Source organism: Cervus elaphus, chromosome 30 (assembly GCF_910594005.1).
Source record: "Cervus elaphus chromosome 30, mCerEla1.1, whole genome shotgun sequence".
In the NCBI taxonomy this organism is placed as follows: domain Eukaryota; kingdom Metazoa; phylum Chordata; class Mammalia; order Artiodactyla; family Cervidae; genus Cervus; species Cervus elaphus.
Genome location: NC_057844.1, coordinates 85,580,346 through 85,602,376, shown reverse-complemented (window position 1 = coordinate 85,602,376; position 22,031 = coordinate 85,580,346). Strand labels below are relative to the sequence as shown.

The window sequence follows — 22,031 nt, the reverse complement described above, 5'->3', positions numbered from 1 at the left end:
CATTCGACAGCCTCAGACCTCCCAATACAAGGTCACAAAAGGCCTCTTGGACATTCGGTGTATTTTATTCTATTGCAAAACTAACGCTCTCTGCTCACTGACTGGATGGCACTAACCGCGGCGGCTCAGCTGGGACGGCCTTGGGCCGCAGGGCGTCCCGCACAGCCCCTTTCTAGCTCTTAGCGGGGCCTGTCCACCCCACACACCTCTGGTCCCCAGCCCCGGGGGGCAGCCGCTCCATCTGCACCCTCACCGCGGCGTGTCCAGACCAGGAGGAAGAGCGGCCCCCAGTCCGAGGCTTCGGGGTGCCCCACGCGCTCGTCTAACCTCCAGCCCGCGTGTTTAATCACACCAGTGCTTAACACCAGCCCCTCCGGGAGCGATTAACCAAGGACGCCCAGAAACAGCCGCGTGCAGCCCCGGCGCCCGGCACTGCCCTGCCCCAGGCTCGCCGACGAGGACAGAGCTGGGCCTGATCCCTGCGGTCGGGCTTCTCCCTGAGGACACTTGCTCTTGTTAAAAATAACCCTGATCACAACCTTTGTGAAGCAGCGGCTGGTGTGAGCAGACAGTGGGTAGCAGCTGACACGTAACACGCATTTCGCCAGCTTGGCGGGCCCGTCCTGGGGTGGCAGGCCCCGCGGGGTGAAGGCTTGCTGCGGAGCGGTCAGGTGCATCCCCACCAGACCGCATGGCACTCACCCCCAGCCCCGGGCCGCAGCAACCGGGGGGCGCATTTCCAGCCAAGGCCATGGGTGGTGCTGCGCCGGCCCGCGGGGCCCCTGGCCGCTGACAGGCCCTTGGCCTCACGCGCATCGTGACCGGGGGCTCCACGCTGCGGCTCTGAGCCACTGAACTAACCTCCGTGTGCAGGACGCTCGGCAGTCGGGGTCAGGGGAAGGCAGGTGCCCCGCCGCGTGGGTGCAGGCGGGGCTGGGGTGCGGAGATTCACAGAGTCGTCTTCCAGGAACGGCAGCCAGCTACGGTAAGTCGACCCCGGCCCAGGCGCGCAGGACCTGTTGGGCTTCCTCACGGTCTCCATGCCGTGTGCCCAGGGGACTGGGAGCCGCTGGGCTGGAGCCGTGGGGCCTCCACCCCCCGTGACGATGCAGGAGAACTAACCACCTCCTTGGGAATCAGGCAGTGAGTCTACTTACACACTGACTATAAATTAAAACACACTGATTCTCAGGCTCATAAAATTAGAGTGAAATTCGTTCCCCTGCTTCCTTTTCCTATTCCAGGGAAACGCAAATCTTGAAAAGAAAAAAATCATGAAAGAGAATCTCACACCTACTCAGATGTTCTAAAATGTAATACTCGCTGATGTCATTTTTATTAGAAAAGGGATATGCGTACACAGCTTCAGAAACCCAGCCCATAAACTGGGGTGTGGGAGCCGGGATCCCTCAAACTCTCACCCGACTAGCGTCACCAGGGTGAGAGGTCACGGCTCCTACACGTGCTTCCAGGAGGCTCTGCACACACACAGTGAGGGTAAGCGGGGTGCCACACACGTGCATTTGTGTGATACACACACATGACTTCTCTGCACAGATAGGAATCATACAATACCTGTGACTTGTTTTGGGCGTTTTTCACTTGATACTTCCCTGGACGTCTTCCTGGACCATCACACGCGTCCCTCTCTGTCTCCTCAGCTCTTGCCTGAGATCCCGTTGCCCCGAGTTTGTGGCCATCCCCCTCTTGCATTTGTGCTGCCCGCCTGCATCACGGCCCCGCGGCTGGTCAGGACATGGGTGTGAGAGCCGCAGGTTCACACCCCGCGCCACGGCTCCAGGGAGGGGCCCTCCAGCAAGCCAATCCCCACCCCCAGCACCCCCCACCTCACTGACCCCCCATCAGTTGTGAGCCCAGCACCAGAGCAGACGGAGGGAAACAGCAACCACACGCCAACCCACGGGGCAGGAAACATCCAGCTTCGTGCTCCAGCCAAACGTGGAGTCTGAAAACCATCCCCGAGACTCACCCCAAAGGTGGAGGGGACTCCTGGGGCGACAGTGGGAGCACCGACCACCTGGGTTAAGAGCCCCCCTGTGTTGACCTGTTCCCGGTGAAGGAGTAGATATGACGTGAGCACCCAGCGTGGTGGGTGGATGCCAGCCTCGAGCCTTCTGGGGCTCCAGCGCCCGGCCACCCGCTCAGCCTCGGCTTCCCTGGACGGGGCTCAGGTTCCGGTGCTGAGCCACAGACAAGGTGATGGCCAGGCCAGGCCCACGCCAGCTCCGTAGGCTTCTCCCCTCAACTGCCCGCGCCCAGACACGGGCAAGGGGACGCCGACCCCCAGACACAGGCGAGGGGACGCCAGCCCCCAGACACGGGTGAGGGGACGCTGGCTGGCCGGAGCCTGACCACGGGCCAGCCCTGCGGTCACAGGCAGCAGCAGCCCACCTGTGACCGGGAGCCTCACCCACCCCGCCAGGGCTCACGCAGCCCCCGGCCCAGGGGCGGTCTGCTTCCAGGGCCCTGCAGGCCCTTGTCAGAGTAGTGGCTTTTCTTCCTCCCTGTCCTGTCCCATTTGTTTTCAAGCACTTTAAGCACAAAATCGCAAACAGCTCAAGGAATCCATGTTCCCTTCGCCCAGCTTCGCCCACTGTTTCTGTGCTCACACTGGGCCCCAGTTACTGCAGGGTCATCATCTCTCCTTCTTATAACACGCAGACACACGGAAACACGGACAGAGACACACAGACACACACAGAGACACACAGACACACCTAGAGACACACAGACAATGCCTAGAGACACACAGACACACACAGAGACATGTCAAGACAGAGACACGGACACAGACACGCGCGCACACACACGCACACATGCACACACACGGCAGCAGCTGTCGCTAGGCATGACGGGTGGGTCCCCACAGCACTCTGCTATTTAAATCTCAGGTCCTGAAATAGTATCCGACCCTCAGCGCTGGAGGCAGCCTGTGCCCAGGAGACCCTTATCTCACGGGGGACGCGGGGGCGGGGGCTGTCCAGTCGCTGCCCCTGGACACATGCCAATGAGCGGCAGAGCCAGCCCAGGCCAGGCCCAGCCCACGTGAGGCAGACCAGGGGCCCCGGTGGGGGGCGTGGCCCCCGCGGGCGCTGGACAGCCTCTGCCTTTTAGGACAAGGAGCGGGGGAGGACCCCGGGGTCCCGCCCCCCTGTGACGGCCGCAGGGGGCCGGCATGAGCCAGGGTGGGACGCGGTGTCACCGTCGGTGACTGGTGATCCTGTGTTTCAAGTGACCTCTCGGGAGCCTGAGTTCCTGACCGGACTACATTGGGAAGGTCTACTGCGGCCCTACTGTTTACACAGGGCCCCGGGAGAAACGTGCTACCCTCTCCTCCTGGGATGGGCTTGGTCACGCCACCCCTGGGGGCTGGACACGAAGCCGCAGGCGGCCAGTCCTCCAGGCAGCGCTGGGCGGACCCCTGTGATGGGCAGCTGCTGCAGAGGCCTGGGGTGGGAGCGCGCCGGGGCCGAGGGAGGGCCGGGGCAGCTGCCGCAGAGGACGCGGGGCAGCAGGGCTGCCCGCAAGCCCAGGGCGCGGCCCCTCCGGCGGGCCCACCGCTCAGCTCGCCGCAGGCGTCAGACGTCCGGTGCCGCCCCGCCCGCTGTCTCTGTTTCAGCCGCGGTCACTGCGCCCCTCGGGCCTCAGCACCTTCATGGCTGGCTTATCTGAGGCGCCTCGCCCCCCACGTCAGGGTCCGAGGCTGGAGAGGCCCCGCTCCACGAGGCTCTCACGGTGGTCCCTGGGCCGGCAGCCGCTTGCGTTCCGGAAACCCGCCGGAAAAGCAAGTCTCGCGCCCGAGACCAGCCGCTCTGGGTCCTGGGGGCCGAGGCGAACGCGCGAAGGCGTATTCTGTGCGGGTTCACGGCGCCGCGGTGAACTCAGGGTTCCCAGGAGAAGTCGGCGGACGCGTCCAGCCCCCTCCGCCTGGACCGGAGCAACTCAGCCCGACATCCGCTCCCAGGCAGTGGGCGTGCGCCCGGCTCGCCAAGGGGCCCACAGCTCTGACACCGCCAGAGAACCCCCAAACGGCCCCTTAAGAGAAGTTCGTGGGCAGCTTCTGAAAATAGAGCTCTCGCTTCTGCAAAAATAGAAGTATGAAAAGAAAGTTGTTCGCAGGCTTGCGTCCAGCCTCAGTGTCTCTGCCCGCTGCGTCTCCAGCACTTTCCCAGCACAGACTTCTCCCCGCAGACTCAGAAGTGCTGGTTTCCGAGGCTCTGCCCGCCACTCCCAGCGTCAGCCACTTAGCATGTGTCCCGGGCCCACACACAGCCCAGTAATCCTCGCCCTGTACCGATCCTCTCCGGGAACGCGCAGCCAGCAGGGGAGGGCTGGGCTGTCTGCCAAATGACTAACTGCAGAGGCTGGGGCCCCAGCAGGCGGGACGCTTGGACAGCACTCAGCGGACACGCTCAGGGGAGAGTGTCTGGTCTGGACGCGGGGCTGAGACCCCCGCCCCGGGAATCCTGTGGTGGCACCGGCGGAAGGTGGCCGGGCTGGGGTGCAAGGACCCTGGGGACAGGGCTGCAGTGGGGGGCTCAGGCCCCTCGGTCTCGGGGTTTCTCTGGGAGTGTTTCCGAGGGGCTCAGGAAGGCGGGGCCCAGCAGTGGCCTCAGCCCTCCTCCCTCCAGGCACAGCAAAGTGCACCCACTCCTGCCCTGGGGCCCCCACTCCATCGTCCCCGCCCCCATCACTCCCACCCTAGTGAGACCCGGAACCGAGTCTCCCCGGCCAGACCTTCCAGGGCCTGAGTGCCACTGTCCACGGCGGGCAGAGTTCAGAGCTGGGGATGTTCCCCTGGGGCTGCGTCAGGGCAAGGTGCGGATGGAGGAACCGACAGAACCACAGAATATGGTTCTGTCTCCTTATGCTTTTTCCTACGTTATGCAGACAAAGCTCAGTTCAGTTGCTCAGTCGTGTCTGACTCTTTGTGACCCCATGGACTGCAGCATGCCAGGCCTCCCTGTCCATCACCGACTCCCGGAGTTTACTCAAACTCATGTCCATGGAGTCGGTGATGCCATCCAACTGTCTCATCCTCTGTCGTCCCCTTCTCCCTCCTTCAATCTTTCCCAGCATCAGGGTCTTCTCCAATGAGTCAGTTCTTTGCATCAGGTGGCCAAAGTATTGGAGTTTCAGCTTCAGCATCAGTCCTTCCAATGAATATTCAGGACTGATTTCCTTTAGGATGGACTGGTTGGATCTCATTGCAGTCCAAGGGACTCTCAAGAGTCTTCTCCAACATCACAGTTCAAAAGCATCAATTCTTCAGTGCTCAGCTTTCTTTATGGTTCAACTCTCACATCCATACATGACTATTGGAAAAACCATAGCCTTGACTAGACAGACCTTTGTTGGCAAAGTAATGTCTCTGCTTTTTAATATGCTGTCTAGGTTGGTCATAGCTTTTCTTCAAAGGAGCAAGTGTCTTTTAATTTCATGGGTGCAGTCAGTATCTGCAGTGATTTTGGAGCCCCCCAAAATAAAGTCTCACTGTTTCCATTGTTTCCCCATCTATTTGTCATGAAGTGATGGGACTGGATGCCATGATCTTAGTTTTCTGAATGTTGAGTTTTACGCCAAGTTTTTCACTCTCCTCTTTCACTTTCATCAAGAGGCTCTTTAGTTCCTCTTTGCTTTCTGCCATAAGGGTGGTGTCATCTGCATATCTGAGGTTATTGATATTTCTCCTGGCAATCTTGATTCCAGCTTGTGCTTCATCCAGCCTGGCATTTCACATGATGTACTCTGCATATAAATTAAATATGCAGGGTGACAATATACAGCCTTAACATACTCCTTTCCCAATTTGGAACCAGTCTGTTGTTCCATGTCCAGTTCTAAGTCTTGCTTCTTGACCTGCATGCAGATTTCTCAAGAGGCAGGTCAGGTGGTCTGGTATTCCCACCTCTTTCAGAATTTTCCAGAGTTGTTGTGATCCACAGAGTCAAAGGCTTTGGCATAGTCAATAAAGCAGAATTAGATGTTTTTTCTGGAACTCTTGTGCTTTTTCAATGATCCAGCAGATGTTGGCAATTTGATCTCTGGTTCCTCTGCCTTTTCTAAAACCAGCTTGAACATGTGGAAGTTCACGGTTCACGTATTGCTGAAGCCTGGCTTGGAGAATTTTGAGGATTATTTTGCTAGCGTGTGAGATGAGTGCAATTGTGCGGTAGTTTGAGCATTCTTTGGCATTGCCTTTCTTTGGGATTGGAATGAAAACTGACCTTTTCCAGTCCTGTGGCCACTGCTGAGTTTTCCAAATTTGCTGGCATATTGAGAGCAGCACTTTCACAGCATCATCTTTTAGGATTTGAAATAACTCAACTGGAATTCCACCACTCCACTAGCTTTGTTCATAGTGATGCTTCCTAAGGCCCACTTGACTTTGAATTCCAGGATGTCTGGCTCTAAGTGAGTGATCACACCATTGTGGTTATCTGGGTCATGAAGATCTTTTTGGTATAGTTCTGTGTATTCTTGCCACCTCTTCTTAATATCTTCTGCTTCTGTTAGGTCCATACCACTTCTATCCTTTATTGTGCCCATCTTTACATGAAATGTTCCCTTGATATCTCTAACTTTCTTGAAGAGATCTCTGGTTTTTCTCATTCTATTGTTTTCCTCTATTTCTTTGCACTGATCACTGAGTAAGGCTTTCTAATCTCTCCTTGCTATTGTTTGGAACTCTGCATTCAAATGGGAATACCTTTCCTTTTCTCCTTTGCCTGTAGCTTCAAACAAGGAAGGCCCGCATTAAAAAAATGTGAACACTGCAGGTGCAAGCCATTTTCCAAAGTGCTCTCTCCAAGCTCTGCAGAGGGCCCGGGTCAGAACAATGACCAGTTAACAGAAAGGGACACAGTGGCCCAGAGGGGCGTGGGAAGCTAAGCCCCTCGGCACCCAGGCCCCATTTCTGGGCTTCTTGGGGTGTTTTAAATGGGATCGTCCCATGAGAAATGTTGTACAGACTCACCCTAGAAAAACGATGATAAAATCTGTGACGATTCATTCTTTTTCTGCAGCCCCAGGAACAGCAAGATTTGCAGCGACAAGACGCCCATCGACGTACAAGCCCTGAAAAAGAAGGTCAGCCGGGTGACGTGCAACCCGGCGGCCCGCGCCATCCTCAGCAGCCTGCTGCTCTACCTGACCTACCGCGAGGACGCGCCCCCGGGGCCTCCTGCCGCCCGGAGGGCGAGCCGGGCCCCGGAGCCCCAGGATGCCCAGCGGCGGCCCACGCGCTTCCAGCTGCTCCAGGCCAGGTTCATGGGCAGCGGCCGCGAGCCCCGCCTCAAGAAGACCCGAGAGGTGGGGCGGCTGATCTTCAAGGACAAGCAGGGCCCTGGCCGGAGCCTGGTGGCGGCCACCATCCACAAGCTACTGGAGAAGGCCGGGGAGGCGGCCGGCCGCCCGGCCCCCGGCAGGGAGCTGCCGGGCCGCGAGAAGCCGCGGGCCCTCCCGGCTGGGAGGAGCTCTGTGAAGAGCATCCTGAAGGTGTTCCTGGCCGCGGAGGAGAAGCAGGCCGCAGAGCAGCCTCCCGCGGAGCCGCCCGCAGCCTCCGGGGGGCTCGGCCGCGAAGGCGAGAGTGGGCGGCGGGCGCAGCGCGGCTCTGGCCAGGCTGCGGGAGAAGTTCGCGCAGAGCGGCGGCTTGTGCGCGGAGGCCGGCCTCCTGCCGCGGCGCGCGGAGGAGCGCGCGAAGAAGCGCCCGCCGCGGAGGACGCTGCACCGGCCGGAGCCGCGCGTGCTGCGCATGGCCACCCTGGCCAGCAGCTGCCTCCGCGCGCCGCCCACCCGCCTCCTGGCCTGCTCCACCGAGCCCACGCTGCCCTTCAGCGTCGCCACCGTGGTCTGCGGACCCCGGAGCTGGCTGTCCCACGGCACCCGAGTCACCCACACGGGCGTGGGCCGTGCGCCCCAAGGGGAGACGGGCACCTCCCCCGGCGGGGCAGAGACCCCCGGCGGGAGCAGAGAGCCGGCGTGGCGGCCCCCGCAGCCCTCCACGCCCTGGCTTGCAGCTTCCAGGGACGGCCTGGAGACAGAGCTCCCAGGTGTGGGGCCCGAGTGTGTCCCCCAGACAGCCCCCGCTGCAGCCTCCCCTGGGTGCCAAGCCCGTCCTGGCGGCAAGCCTGCGAGCTCTGCGCTGGGCCCAGCCAGCCCAGGTCTTCCCTGGGCTGCTCAGGGGGCCAGGGAAGCAAGTCTGGGACCGCAGCCAGGACTCTCCGGAGGCAGCGCGGGGGTGGGTCCCGAGCTCACCCTGACCGTCTGCAGCTCAGAGGATGAGATGGACACAACAAGTGTGGACTGGGTGCCGGAACCCCTCTTCGCCGTCCAAGAGAGTTTCCCAGAAGAAAAGGCGCCGGGACACATCCCCCAACTGGCCGCGGTCACTGCACCCTCCGCCCAGGCCGTGCGGCGCACACAGCCGGCCATGGAGCCCCCACAGGTCACCGTCAGACTCCCGGTGGTCCACACGATGCCGCCCCCTCCCGCCACCCCGCAAAGGGCATTGGGAGACCAAGGCTGGGGTCCTCTGGGTGGGGTCGGTGTGACTGGAAACCCAGGCACCCCACATCCCCCCATGGCTGACAGTGGGAGCTGGGGTGCACCGATGCTGGAACTGAGCCTGGCCGCCCGGCAGCCAGAGGGCTCAGGGGCGGAGCCGAGGCACACGGCCCCACGGGGTACTGCTGCCCGCCGTCCAGACGTCCCTGCGGCTGTCCCGACAGAGCCACAGAACAGCTCCCTGGGAGGAAAGGACCCCAGACCTGGGCCTGGCGCCTCACACTGGCTCCTGAAGCCCAAGGACGTGCGTGGGGAGGACGTGCGTGGGGAGGACGTGTCCCCCGTGAGTTCTGAGCCGCCTTGGCCGTCAGAACCGCAGGAGCGGCCGGGCGGTGACACCAGTGCCTGGGAGAACCGTCAGAGTGGCCGCGCGGGCCGTGCACCTGGTGGTCAGCATGTGCCGGCGCCCGCGGCTCCTGGCAGCAGCAGCGGGATGGGTGTCCCCAAGTGGCCAGTGGCACCGGCTGGGGCTGGGACGAGCCCTGTGGACAGGAGACCCCCGAGTGAGCAGGAAGGACGTGGGGGGCCCCCGCCACCCCTGGAGTCAGCTGGGCGCGTGCTGACAGCTGCAGGGAGCGCCAGCTGTGATTTTGGTGAGAACAGAGCCTCCTCCGCAAATGAACAGACGCCGCCCAGTGTCAGAGCCCCCAGGCGGGAGCCCGTGCGTGGGGCCTCCCCGAGTCCCCCAGCCCCGAGCCCCAGAAACGGGGCAGCTGGGCAGCGGGAGGGTGGGGGGGGCTGGGGGGCCCGCAGGCCCGGGTCTCGTGGGCGTCGTGGCCGAGGAGGCTGCTCGCCAGCCCAGCAGCCACAGCTCGGCCTTGGGGTCCCCGCCTGGCCCCCCTCAGGAGGCCCCCGGCACTCCGACCCTGGCCATCCAGCCCCGCCCGAAGGCTCCGAGTGAACTGGCTGCAGGTGACGTGGCCACAGGCGGAGTGAAGGTGGCAGCAGGAGGCAGAGTCGCAGGCACCGCGCGGCAGAGCCCTTGGGGGGACAGCCCTGAGCCCCCAGCTCCAGTCCCGGGCCTGCCGGCACCACGGGGCAGCCACGGGGCAGGGACTCCGAGGCTGCAGCTTCCTGAGAAGCAGCAGGCAGAGGGCAGGGTGGGCCTCTTGTCCAGCGAACAGCTTTCCCTCGGTGCCAGGCCTTCCCGCCAGCCCGCCCTCTCGTCCACAGCAGCAGACGGGCCACGGGGGGACAGGGCCCATGAGCACCCTGACCTCCAGGCTTCCGGGCAAGTGGTGGGAGGAGAGAGGGCCAGCCTGGGCACGGGAGAAAGTCACCCCAGACGAGAGGAGGGGTCCCCAGGGGCTGTGAGTCGGGATGGTTCTGGAAGGAAGGGAGAAGGCCTTTGGGGCGAGAGGCCCAGCTCGCGAGGGGTCAGGGAGGCTGGGAGCTGGCCCCGGGAGGAGGCAGCCCCAGAGGAGGCTCCTGGTGGGCATGTCGGGAAGGGCCCAGGGCGCCCGCAGAGGCAGCAGGCGGGGCACACCGAGGGCCCCCCCAAGGAGCAGCGGGCCCCAGCTGCAGAGAGCCAAGCCCCGTTCCCCTCAGGGAGCCCCACGCTCCCAGCACAGGCCCAGGCAGGCCAGATGATGCCCCTCAGCTCAGCACGGCCCACGAGCGGTTCGGTGGGAGTGATGCTCGCTGCAGGCAGAAATGAGGCGCTCCAGGTTCCAGCCCCCAGGGGTGGTCAGGGGGGCCCCCAAGCGCTACTGGGAGAGGGGCGGAGTCCAGCAGCCTCCAGTCCCAGGGAGGGGCAGAGCCAGATGGCCCCCAGCCCCCGGGAGGGGGAGATTCAGGCACTGTCCAGCATCCAGAAGGGGCAGAGCCCGGCAGCCCCCAGCCCCCGGGAGAGAGAGACCCAGGCACCCTCTAGCATCCAGAAGGGGCAGAGCCCGGCAGCCCCCAGCCCCCGGGAGAGAGAGACCCAGGCACCCTCCAGCATCCAGAAGGGGCAGAGTCAGGCAGTCCCCAGCCCCCAGGAGAGGGAGATCCAGGCACCCTCCAACATCCAGAAGGGGCAGAGCCAGGTGGCCCCCAGCACCCAGAAGGGGCAGACCTGGGTGTCCCCCAGTCTCAGGAAGGGGCAGAGCCGGGCACCTTTCAGTATCCAGGAGGGGCAGAGCCAGGTGGCCCCCAGCCCCCAGGAGAGAGAGATCCAGGCAGCCTCCAGCATCCAGAAGGGGCAGAGCCAGGCAGCCCCCAGGCCCTGGGAGGAAGAGAGCCAGGTGGCCCCCAGCATCCAGAAAGGGCAGACCTGGGTGTCCCCCAGTCTCAGGAAGGGGCAGAGCCGGGCACCCTCCAGTATCCAGGATGGGCGGAGCCAGGCGGCCCCCAGTCCCTGGGAGAGAGAGATCCAGGCACCGTCCAGCATCCAGAAGGGGCAGATCCAGGCACCCTCCCGCATCCAGGAGGGGCGAAGCCGGGCAGACCCCAGTCTCAGGAAGGGGCAGAGCTGGGAGGAGCAGAGTCCAGCAGCCCCCAGCTCCCGGGAGAGGGAGATCCAGGCACCCTCTAGCACCCAGAAGGGGCAGAGTCCGGTGGCCCCCAGCCTCTGGCCAGCACAAGGCTCTGCAGTGCCCACACCCAAGCTGGGGAGCAGCCTTGCACCCCGTGTCCCTGCCCAGGAGGGGCCCCCAGACGCTCCCGGGGTGGGGAGCAGCAGGCGCGGGCCACACCTGGCCAAGTACCGAGCCCAGAGCTTCAGTGACGAGAGGTCCTTCGAGCTGTCCTTCAGGCCAAGCATCCTCAGGGCCAGTGACAAGTACAGGCCTCCGAAGTGACCCCGAGTGGCGTCAGGGGCCCAGGCCTCACTGGGGTCTGGGCATGGCCGCTCCAGCCCCCCCAGCCTGGCCAGAGCCAACAGACCCGGGGAATCAGTTCCGGTGGACACTGACCGTGAAAGGCCGTTCCCAGTGCTGCTTCCAGCTGCATGACCCCAAGGGCGCTTTCCTTCAGGACCTGCGGAGGAGAGGGACCTGTCACCCAGCTCATCTGTCCCACGGCCGTCAGAGCAGCATCCGCGGGCCTGTGAGTCCTGCTGGGGCCTGGGCGGGTGCAGGCAAGTGACGGACCAAGGGCGCTGGCCCCGGGGTTGCCCACCTGCAGGGGCCGGGGTCAGAGGAGGTGTGCGCCGGGCTTGGGGGCGGCCCCCCAAGCTGCAGACCCCGCAGACCCCTTGGCAGAGGCATGGGGAGCCCAGCACAGCCCCCGGCCTGACCCCTCTCCCGCAGGCCCACCTGCTCAGGCCTGGGGCCTCGGCTGGGGCTGGGGCTGGGGGTGCCTGCCCCCACCACACCTGGCGGCACCATCTGATTTATCCTTTTTATTGATTTATACTTTGATCCACAAAGGATTTGAAGCAACGGTTGGCAAAGACGGAGGAGATAAAAACACTGTACACTGTGTGTTCCCTTTTTAAAAAGAGAAGTAGGAGGGGTCTGTCGCTATTTTTAAACAGACCAGAACGTCCACCGAGACGCGGCGGCCAGTGGTGTCACTTCGAGTCGTGGAGACACGGCCTGAACCTCCCACCCACCCCGAGCCTGTGACCCGAGGGGCCGCCTCCCATGGTCCCCACTGCCACTACACCATCCTCCCAGCGCCCCAGGCCCAGCGACCCCCAGAAAAGAAGAGAGAGACTCCAAGGACTTCCTGAGGGTCAGGGTGTTCTCCTGGCCCTGGAGACCCCCGAGGACTTGCTGGGGGTCGTGTGTCCCCTGGTCCTGGACCACCAGGTTCTTTGAGCTTGGCGGGCGGGGGAAGTGTTTGCACTGCAAGTGTGACGTCTTTCCTACAGAAGAAAGACCCTCGAGACCCCAGGCTGAAATAACTGTTGCCGCAGTGGGTGGGCGGGTGGGTCACCGACGTTTATATCCGCGTTTTAGTTGACGTGCTCTTTCCTATATTTAAGTAGCTCGTCTACCTTCACCTCGATTCAGCACTTTCAGGCTCTGTTTATAGACCCGTCTATGAGCCCCACGTGTGTACGCGTGTGTTGCTCACAGACAAGACGCTGTTGCCAGGATCACGGGAGTGCATTTTTATTTCAGGTGCCCCGTCGGGAACAGCATCACTCAGGAGTTTACAAATTCAGCGTCGCGTATTTGTGTATCGAGGGCATCTTTACTGTTTGGTCATTTTAAATATTTGATTGCATATTAACCCTCAGCTGTTGATTCAATGTTCCTTATTTTATCCTCCTTTGTATACAAGTTAACTCTAAAATTATACATTAGGCAAGAATTAACTAAATACATTTTGTGGTATTCTTTCCTTTGAATTTCTACTAACTTTATTCAGCTGGAAATCATCTTAAGAAAGGAAATAAACGTGTGGCTTGTCACACACCTGGTCCTCGCCTCTCTGACGGCTTTGGAGGCGGCAGGTCTCAGGTCAGGAAGCAGGAGCAGAGGCTTCGCGGGGGGGTCCCGGGGGACTCGGACGAGGCCAGCGGCCATCCCGGGACTCGCGGGGGGCCCCTGGGGGCTTGGACGAGGCCAGTGGCAGTCCTGAGACTCGCAGAGGGACCCCAGGGGCTCAGATGAAGCCAGTGGCCATCCCGGGACTCGCGGGGGCTCCTGGGGCTCGGACGAGGCCAGCAGCCGTCCCGGGACTTGCAGAGGGACCCCAGGGGCTCAGATGAGGCCAGCGGCCGTCCCGGGACTAGTGGGGGGGCCCCTGGGGGCTCGGATGAGGCCAGCAGCCGTCCCGGGACTTGCAGAGGGACCCCAGGGGCTCAGATGAGGCCAGCGGCCGTCCCGGGACTAGCAGAGGGATCCCAGGGGTCAGATGAGGCCAACGGCCATCCCAGGACACGCAGAGGGACCCCAGGGGCTCAGATGAGGCCAGCGGCCATCCTGGGATGCGTGGGGGCCCCCGGGGGACTCGGACAAGGCCAGCGGCCGTCCCGGGATGTGCAGGTGCCTGGTGGGCTGGGCAGAGCCCCCAGGAGAGGAAGGGCTGCCCACGGGAAGCAGGGGCCAGGGGAGGCAGTGGCCGCTTCCCCGGGATGTCCAGGGAGGCTGCAGTGCCCAGAGCAGGGCCTGGGGTCCGCACCAGGGTGGACAGGGAGGCTGCCAGTGGGAGCCTGGGCCTGGCACTCCAGAGCCCAGCACTACTTGTGGGGCGGGCCTGCGTCCAGCCTCTCCTGACGCGCTCCTTGGCACCTGGAGATGCAGGAGATGGGGTCCCCTGTCCCCCTTCTTCTGCCCAGGAAGGACTTCTCATAGGAGCAGGTATGAGCATCCCAGAGGACTGGCCTGGCTCAGGGGGTGCCCCCAGGACACCCAGCGTGTGGATCTACCTGCGGCCTGTGAAAGCATTGGGCCTTTGCCCTGAAAGAACTGAGAGCCTAAGGAAATTGGCTTTTCTCATATCCAGAGAAAACCTGATCAATAGTTGATCCAAGAAAAAAAGAGGGAGATTCTATTCGAACCACCCGAGGACTGTAACCCTGGGGACAGTCTTTCAGAAAGTTCTAGGACTCCCGCCTGTTAGAGGTCATAGCACATGTGGGTAAGCTTTTGAGACAAAGGGTCATGGTCACAGGACCCAGGTTTGCTGGTTGGGGGCATCACCGTGACCCCACACGCATGCGCCCACGGGGCTCTCCTGGAGGCCTGCTCAGCGCAGGTGCTCCTGGACTGCAGGGAGGGACAGCCCCAAACCTGTGAAGCAGGAACCCTGCTTCCCCCCCTCACACGGAGAGCCGGCGCGGTCTCCCACGCGGCCCGCCCCTCCCGCGGTTCCCTGGACGCCACCGTCCACTCCACAGATTCGGGCTCAGCCCCAGGGTCAGCAGGCAGTGCTGGACCCCCAACACCCTCACTTCTGTAAACTGGGGTTCCCACCGCCCTGGGGCGGCTCCCGAAGCCGAGAGAACACCTTGCTCTCATGGCCAGCTTTCTAGAAAGGTGGCGGGTGGACGGCCGATGACGAGGCCGGCGGGCCCAGACGGGACAGTCCTGATCAGCCGGCCTCCTCTCCCCGTGTGGCATCGGCCCCCGGCACCCCTGAGTCCGCAGCGCGGCGCTCTCAGCCCCACACCTCGGGCTCCCATGGATGGTCCGTCCCCAGGCAGGACGGGTGAACTCACTGGCCTCTGGTAATTAGCTCAGCCCCCGTCCCCCTGAGGTCAGGGCTGGGACTGAACGCTCCAAGCCTCTGAGGGGAGCAGCGCTCCATACCCAGGTCTGAGGAGACCCCTCCGGCTCAGCCACAAGTTAACCTGGGCTCCATGCCTCTAAAACAGCCCGCCTGCGGCCCATCAGACACACAGTACGTCTGCTTTAACTGGTAAAGAAAGGGACGCTTTGACCAGAAGCAAAGTGCATCCGTGTTGGATTCCGTCCGCTGGAGGTCCAGTGGTTAAGACGCTGCACTTTCAACGTAGGGGTCGAAGGTTCAATCCCTCCTCAGGGAACTAAGATCTCACGCACCACTTTTCTTTTTTAACCATGGAAGAAGGTATCCCTGACTTGTTTGACGTTCTTTGTTCTGACAAGCTACAACACTGCTGAACACTGCTTCTGCAGGGCGAGTCGTCAGCACGCCCCGGAGAGGACGGCTCCCACGCACGGCCTTCAGTTGGCTCAGGTAACACTCTGTTCCTGTTACAGGCTGCGTGTTGACTCCATGAGATGCCTCTGACCAGGGCAGAGTTGGAGGGTCGTGGGCGCTCAAGCCAGGAACCTGGATGGAGCCCAGGCACATGCGTGCTGCTCATCACCAAGTCGCGGGCCAGGTGGGGTCGTGGCGGAGGTGTGGACGCACCAGAGACACACGGCCAGAGGAGAAATTTTAAACAGCCTGAAGGAGCCAGCCAATGAATGCTGGTCTCCACGCTCACTCTGCTGATGGACGACAGCAAGTGAGGAGACGAGAAGTTCTGACTTTCTGTGCCCCAGCGGCTGTGGTGACCGTGGAACATCACAGGCACTCATCTGAGTTACTGTCTCCTAAGTCAATCTAAACGCACCTGAGACTTACTTCTTTGTCTCCCAGTGTCAGGAGGCAGGGAGGGGCTGCCCTGCCCAAGTCCCGCTGACCCGCCCCAGCGCCTGCGGTCCCCACTGACCCGCACAGTCCCCGCTGACCCGCAGTCCCTGCTGACCCACCCCAGCGCCCACTGTCCCTGCTGACCCACAGTCCCCAATGACCCGTGAGTCCTGGTGACCCGCCCCAACACCCACAGTCCCTGCTGACCCACGGTCCCTGCTGACCTGCAGTCCCCACTGACCCGCCCCAGTGCCCACCATCCATCCTTGTCTGCCCATCCCCGAGTCTCGGGCCGAGGTCACCAGCCGGAGGGAAGGCTCAGACCCGCTGGGCACAGACTCAGCTCTGGGCTGGCTGGCCGGCATCACCAGGACCACCAGAGGGCATTGCAGGCCCAGGAGCTCTGTGGGGCCTGGGCCCCACTGTCCCCCCCGGGGCGAACAGACACAGGGGTTCGCGGCTCACCTGCTCATCGCACCAGGCGCGGGACCCCCTCCCTGCAGCTGATCCTGCTCGGGACCAGGACTGGCCCCCACTCGGTGAGGGGCCGCCCCAGTGTGCCCACAGAGCAGGTGGGGGGTGACAGAGCGGGGGTTCCTGCCTCCGAGGGTCGTGTGGACACAGCCACTGCTCCCCTGCAGTCCCTGTGGGTGAGAGTCTTGTCCGTAATCATCATGCAGACGAGCCGTGAGGATGAGCTCCTCCTCCTGTGATTAACTCCAGATCTCACTGAGGTGCATGGAGTCAGGTCGTCCGACACCTACTCCCCGTCTGAGAGGGGCCAGGACGGGCAGGGCTGGGCAATGCGTGAGGGTGGGTTGAGGACTCAAGAATGCCTCAAAAAAAAAAAAAAAATAAAGAATGCCTCCAACGTTGTATAGAATGAGAACCGTTAAATTGAGTGAGTGTGTGTGCACGAGTGTGTGCGCACATGTGTACACGTATGTGTGGTGTGTGCACAGATGTGTAGGGTATGTGTGCATCGTACATGTGTGTGCACACATACCTGCTGTTCTAGTCCCTACATGGGTTAGAAGGTCTGGAAGGAAATATGCCCCAAAGTCTAGCCCATTAGAGCCCCTGGAAAGTGGGAGCAAGAGAGGTTGGAGAAGACGCAGGAGCAGAGCCCACAGGGGGCGGGGGCTCGGCTCCACGGTGCTGGAGGCAGGGAGGTGGTCTTGGGGCCACCAGAAGCTCTAGCAGAGGTGTCGCTCCCCAGTACGAGTCTGTGCTCCCCCAAGCCCCAGGCTGCACCCCAGCCTCACAACAAAACAAACAACCAAGCGTTCTCCAGCCCCGAAAACCTCCCATAGAGGTGGGAGGTCAAGAGCAGTTTCCTTCTCCCGGGATCTGTGGGCAGAACGTCCACCTCTGGGAACTTGCCGGGAGTCTGGGAGGAAGACCCCAGGACAGGCCGAGACACACACAGGAGAAGTGAAACTCCTGTCTTCTCCACGAGAGGAAGTGGCATTGTGCGGAACGGCTCCGGGGATACGTTCCCCACACGGGGACCCTCCTCCACGTCCACACTTCAGCCATGGGCACAACCCCGAGAAGGCATCGGAATGCAAACCTGCCCAGAGGCTTCAGAGAGTATCCCAGCATCTCAGAGAGAGAGGGGCATGCCCTGTCCACGCTGGGGAAATTTTATTTATTAAATTTATCTTACTGGAGTGTAGTCGATCACAGTGTTAATTTCTGCTGTGCAGCAAAGGAATTCAGTCACACACACACATTCTTTTTCACACTCTTTCCCATGACAGTTTATCTCAGGATACTGAATACAGTTCCCTGAGCTGTGTGGTAGGTCCTTGTGGTTCACCCACTCTGTTTATAATAGTTTGCACCTGCTAACCCCAGCTCCCAGTCCTCTCCTCTCCTCAGAGGAAACGCTTCCAGTAAAACGTACGGTCTAGACTTGCTCTCACCCTTCCGGCCATCACGGTGTCCGGGATGAGACCCGGTGACTAACGATCACTCACAGAGGCCCTGCAGGACCTGCCCTTGTGTTTGCCTGAAATCCTGGCATGACGCTGGCTCTGGCACCTGTGTGTCTCTTAAGGCAAACGCTATAGGGATCAGGCTCTTGGCATGGGGTGCTGACATGCACCTTCACGAGTCTAGGACATCCCCACGGCCTCAGGGCGCCCACACCTGACCAGCTCCTGACCTGGGGTGTCCCGAGGCCCTCACCCTGAGACCCGGTTGGACAGCAAAGTGGGACCTGGGTCCGAGCTGCTGTCCATGGTGCAAACGGCAGAGACCGCGCTCAGACCGTCAGGAACAAAGTTCGAGACTGTCCTTCCTGGAAGAACAGCCCTCAGAAAAACCCTCAAGGCAAAAAGATTGCCTTTCCTCTCGGCCGGAGGAAACCAGGTCACGGTTCCAGAGGCTTTCGGGACAGGGCTGCCAGCCGGGACGCGGGTCACACCTGAGTGCAGACACACATGAGCACGCGTGAGCGTCAGCAGGCCCACGCTCGGTGACAAACAAGCCAGCCCCGTCCCAGGTGTATGTGCGTTGGGTTTCTCCAAATGCTGTGAATCTGGGGTATTTTCTCTTTATACTATTGCTCTGAAATCCCAAAGTTGAGAGCCTTGTCACTTCGAGTAGATATATTTTTGGAAGTGACCTGTTTGGAGATGGGGCCTCTAAAGCGGGGATTAAGGTCAGATGAGATCACTAGGGTGGCCCCAATACCACCTGACCTGTGTCCTAGTGAGAGTGGATCGGGACACAGACGTGCCCAGGGGCCCACCACGTGGGTGTAAGGGGAGGCAGCCAGGTACGGACCAGACGCAGGGTCTGCCTCCACCGCCGCTGTGGGCCCGGCCTCCAGGGTGGGGAGAAATGAGCTCCGCTTGTTTAAGCCACTGGTCAGAGGGGCTCCTGTGACTGAAGGAAGATGAGGAGGATGGGGAGGGGACGCCTGCCCGGCCTGAAGACCCGTCTGCCAGTTCCCCGCGGACAGACCCCAGTGCCTCCCTGGGGGGCCTCCCAAACCCGCTCCCTCTCGCCTCCAGGGGGCCTCCCAAACCCGCTCCCTCTCGCCTCCAGGGGGCCTCCCGAACCCGCTCCCTCTCGCCTCCAGGGGGCCTCCCGAACCCGCTCCCTCTCGCCTCCAGGGGGCCTCCCGAACCCGCTCCCTCTCGCCTCCAGGGGGCCTCCCGAACCCGCTCCCTCTCGCCTCCAGGGGGCCTCCCGAACCCGCTCCCTCTCGCCTCCAGGGGGGCCTCCCGAACCTGCTCCCTCTCGCCTCCAGGGGGCCCTCCTGCACCTGCTCCCTCTCGCCTCCAGGGGGGCCTCCCAAACCCGCTCCCTCTCGCCTCCAGGGGGCCTCCCGAACCCGCTCCCTCTCGCCTCCAGGGGGGCCTCCCGAACCCGCTCCCTCTCGCCTCCAGGGGGCCCTCCTGCACCTGCTCCCTCTCGCCTCCAGGGGGGCCTCCCAAACCCGCTCCCTCTCGCCTCCAGGGGGGCCTCCCAAACCCGCTCCCTCTCGCCTCCAGAGGCCCTCCCGAACCTGCTCCCTCTCCAAGCCGTCGGGTCTCCTACAAAAGCTCACTGGTCCCTGCGTGTCCAGGGGTTCTTCAAGATGCTCATTGTATCTTACAAAGATGTGTATTATTCAGAGGCAACACTCTCAGAAACTTGTCTCCTGAAGCAAATCCCAAGCTCAGGACAGAGCCCAGAGGCTCAAAGTGCCCGACACTCGGAAATGTGCGTTCAGAGAGCAAGGAGGCAGAACAGCCGCCGCAAGGGCCTCAGCTGTACAGTCACGGCCCCCAAACCACCCCGCCCCCCACCCCCCTGCTCCGCCCCCCACCCCGCCCCGCCAGTGCCTGCGTCATTACCCCACAGGCAGGAGCACTTTGGACCTGCCAGCTCCGTAGACCTGTTTTTCTTCTTCAAAGGACAGGGATAGGATTTCCTGCCGGGCTTGTGGGCCCCAGGGGCAGGGGCAGGGGCAGGGGCGGGGGGGCGGCGGCCTCAGCGTTGAGCAGCAGGCACCGGCTCAGGTTTTCTCCCGTCCTTCCCTGCACGAGCCGGCGTGGCCCGGCCAGCGGCTGCGGTTCAGTAGTTCAGTCACGTTCGACTCCTTCACGACCCCATGGACTGTAGCCCACCCCGCCCCCCTGTGCAGGGTCCCCACCTACAGGGAGAGCTTCCAGGACCTGAATCCCACCCCTGCAGCCCTGGGGAGGGTGTTTTGCCCTGAAAAGAGGCCCACACAGGGAGACCGTGTGGCCTGCTGTGCCTGGGACAGTCCAATGCTCCCTGTGGTCCTGTGGTGGGAGGCTGATGGTCCAGCCCCCGTGGGAAAGCTATTGGAGATTCATTTCCCTGTTGACCAAACTCTAGACGGGAACAGCAGGACAACTAAGGGAGGAGGCTGGGCCCTGCCAGACCACATGTCTCTGATTCCTGAAGTCAGGAGACCTCCCAGACCACATGTGTGCAGAAAGGCTCTCTGGAGACCAAAGGAGGCTCATGTCAAGGGATGTTCTACCCAGACGCCTTTGCGGTAAAACCATCCTGTCTAAGAACTGTGTGCGCACGCGGGAGGAGCCTGAGATAGACCAAGTATGGACTGAGAACCAGGCAAATCGAAATGACTGGCCAAAGGAAACCCGGAAGAAATGTCCCATAAAAGTAATTCAAGCCACGACCAGGGCTTGCTCAGTGCCTCTCTCTCTGAGTCCGTCCACGTGTCTGCCCACGCGTACTGGACTCTTTTTCCTCGAAATAAACACTTTACTTGCTTCACTCCTTTCCGTCTTTGTGGGAGTTCTTTTTTGCAAAGCTGAATGACCAGGGCCAGGTCACTGACCCCAGGCCTAGTGGCTAGGATCTGGTGCTTTCACCGCTGGGACCTGGCCTCAGTCTCTGCCTGGGAACCCAAGCCCCCTCCAAGCCGCAGCAGACCGAGGCCGCCCGAGATCAGTCCGGCCGGACCTCACACACAGGGATGAGGAAAGGGTGGAGGGGACATGGAGATGAAACACCCTGAAGTCCAGGCTCCCGGGCCGGTGCTACGTGGAGACACAGTGTCTGGCGGGGTCACTGTAAGCCTTGAGGCTGCCTCACGCCGGTCTTTCCAATCCCCCGCCCCCCCCGCCCCCCGCCGCCCCTAATGGTGTATCTGTGACCCTGCCGGGGACCCACCTACTCTCCCAGGAGGGCCGGAGCCTCGTAAGTGCCTCTGAGGACCCTCTGAGCACGTCTATCCTGCCATCCCCACAGGCCTGGCCCCGGAACAGCCCCCTGCTGCCCCAGCAGCTGGGACAGGACATCTCTTCTTTACATTTCCAAATTAATTACGGAAATATTCAAACAGACATGAGAAGACCCCTCTTCAGTGATTCTGCCTGTGTCCCCAGTCACTGTTTCCTTTTCCCTCTTGCTGGAGACTATTTAAAGCCAACTCAGATATCATATCATTTTACCCGTATCTACTCTGCTTCAGTCAAAAATAAAGAAAACCTGACTTCGCACTTTATCGGAAAGAGTGTGAGCAGCAAGCTGTGACGCTCTCCATGGGTGGTTGGGGCGCCGGCGGCTGGCCCAGCCCGACCCGCAGGGACCCGCTACCACCCTCGGGGCTCACAGTGATCAGTGGTACTGCCTGGACACCCCGTCAGTCCTGAGGGATGGGCACCCCCGGAACCAAAGTGCTCGGACAGCACATCTTATCCAAATGGCAGCGGCTCTTGCAATCAGGCAACAAGAACTGGGAGCCGCGCAGGAAGACGGGGGCCTGGGGTGGTGCGTGCACCCCGGGTGGGGGCCTTCGGGCCCTCTCGGTGAGCCTCTGCGAGGAGCTGGTCCTCTGGCCAGTGGTTCTCACGTGGGGCCCGGCTCTTCACACTGCCTGACCGTGGGACGCCAGGGCCCTGTGGGCGTGCACCGGCTTGGGGGGCTGTGTGGGCACACCCCCGCCCTGGGCGAACGACTCTGCGCAGCCAGCTCCCTGGCTACGGACGTGAGCTGCCCTTGCGGACGACGGTCGGCTTTGAAGGGAGGGCGTCTGCCAGCGCGGGGGCCCTGATGCTCAGGGCCACAGGTGTTTGCAGATTGGTGGAGGAGCACAGAGGACATAGGGGTCCGGCCGCCTCCTGGTCCTGAGGAGGGGGCTCGGGCAGGTGCTGGCGGCGGGGCTGGCAGCCCTCAAAGGGCCCTCTGGCCATGACCGCTGGCTGCCTCCGGAAGGGTCCTTTCTCTCTCTATCTCTCCCGCCACACTTCCTGGATGGGTCTCCTCTTATCTAACGCTCACCCACGTCTCATCTGGCCCCAGAGGCCCCTGGTCAGGGTACTACTATCATGTTCAAGTTCAAGAGCACGTGTCCGTGGTCTGCGTTTCCTTTGGGGCCGGGACCAGCTGGGTGTGAGGATGTGGCGGGACACAGCGGCTGGAACCCACCAGAGATGGCAGGAGTGAAGAGGAGAGGC

General features: G+C 62.0%; 2 protein-coding genes across 2 annotated transcripts; both read left to right on the top strand.

Moving 5' to 3' along the window:
- Window positions 1-691: 691 nt before the first annotated feature.
- On the top strand, window positions 692-9,626 carry LOC122686700 (collagen alpha-1(III) chain-like). Its single transcript, XM_043891881.1, is given in 4 exon segments — window positions 692-758; window positions 849-1,143; window positions 7,047-7,593; window positions 7,595-9,626. Coding segments are annotated over 4 exon segments (2,802 nt in total). The 3' UTR covers window positions 9,488-9,626.
- Window positions 1,159-5,005, top strand: LOC122686875 (translation initiation factor IF-2-like). The gene has a single exon (XM_043892219.1). The coding sequence runs from the start codon at window positions 3,363-3,365 to the stop codon at window positions 4,059-4,061; it is 699 nt and encodes a 232-aa protein (XP_043748154.1). The 5' UTR covers window positions 1,159-3,362; the 3' UTR covers window positions 4,062-5,005.
- Window positions 9,627-22,031: the final 12,405 nt, after the last annotated feature.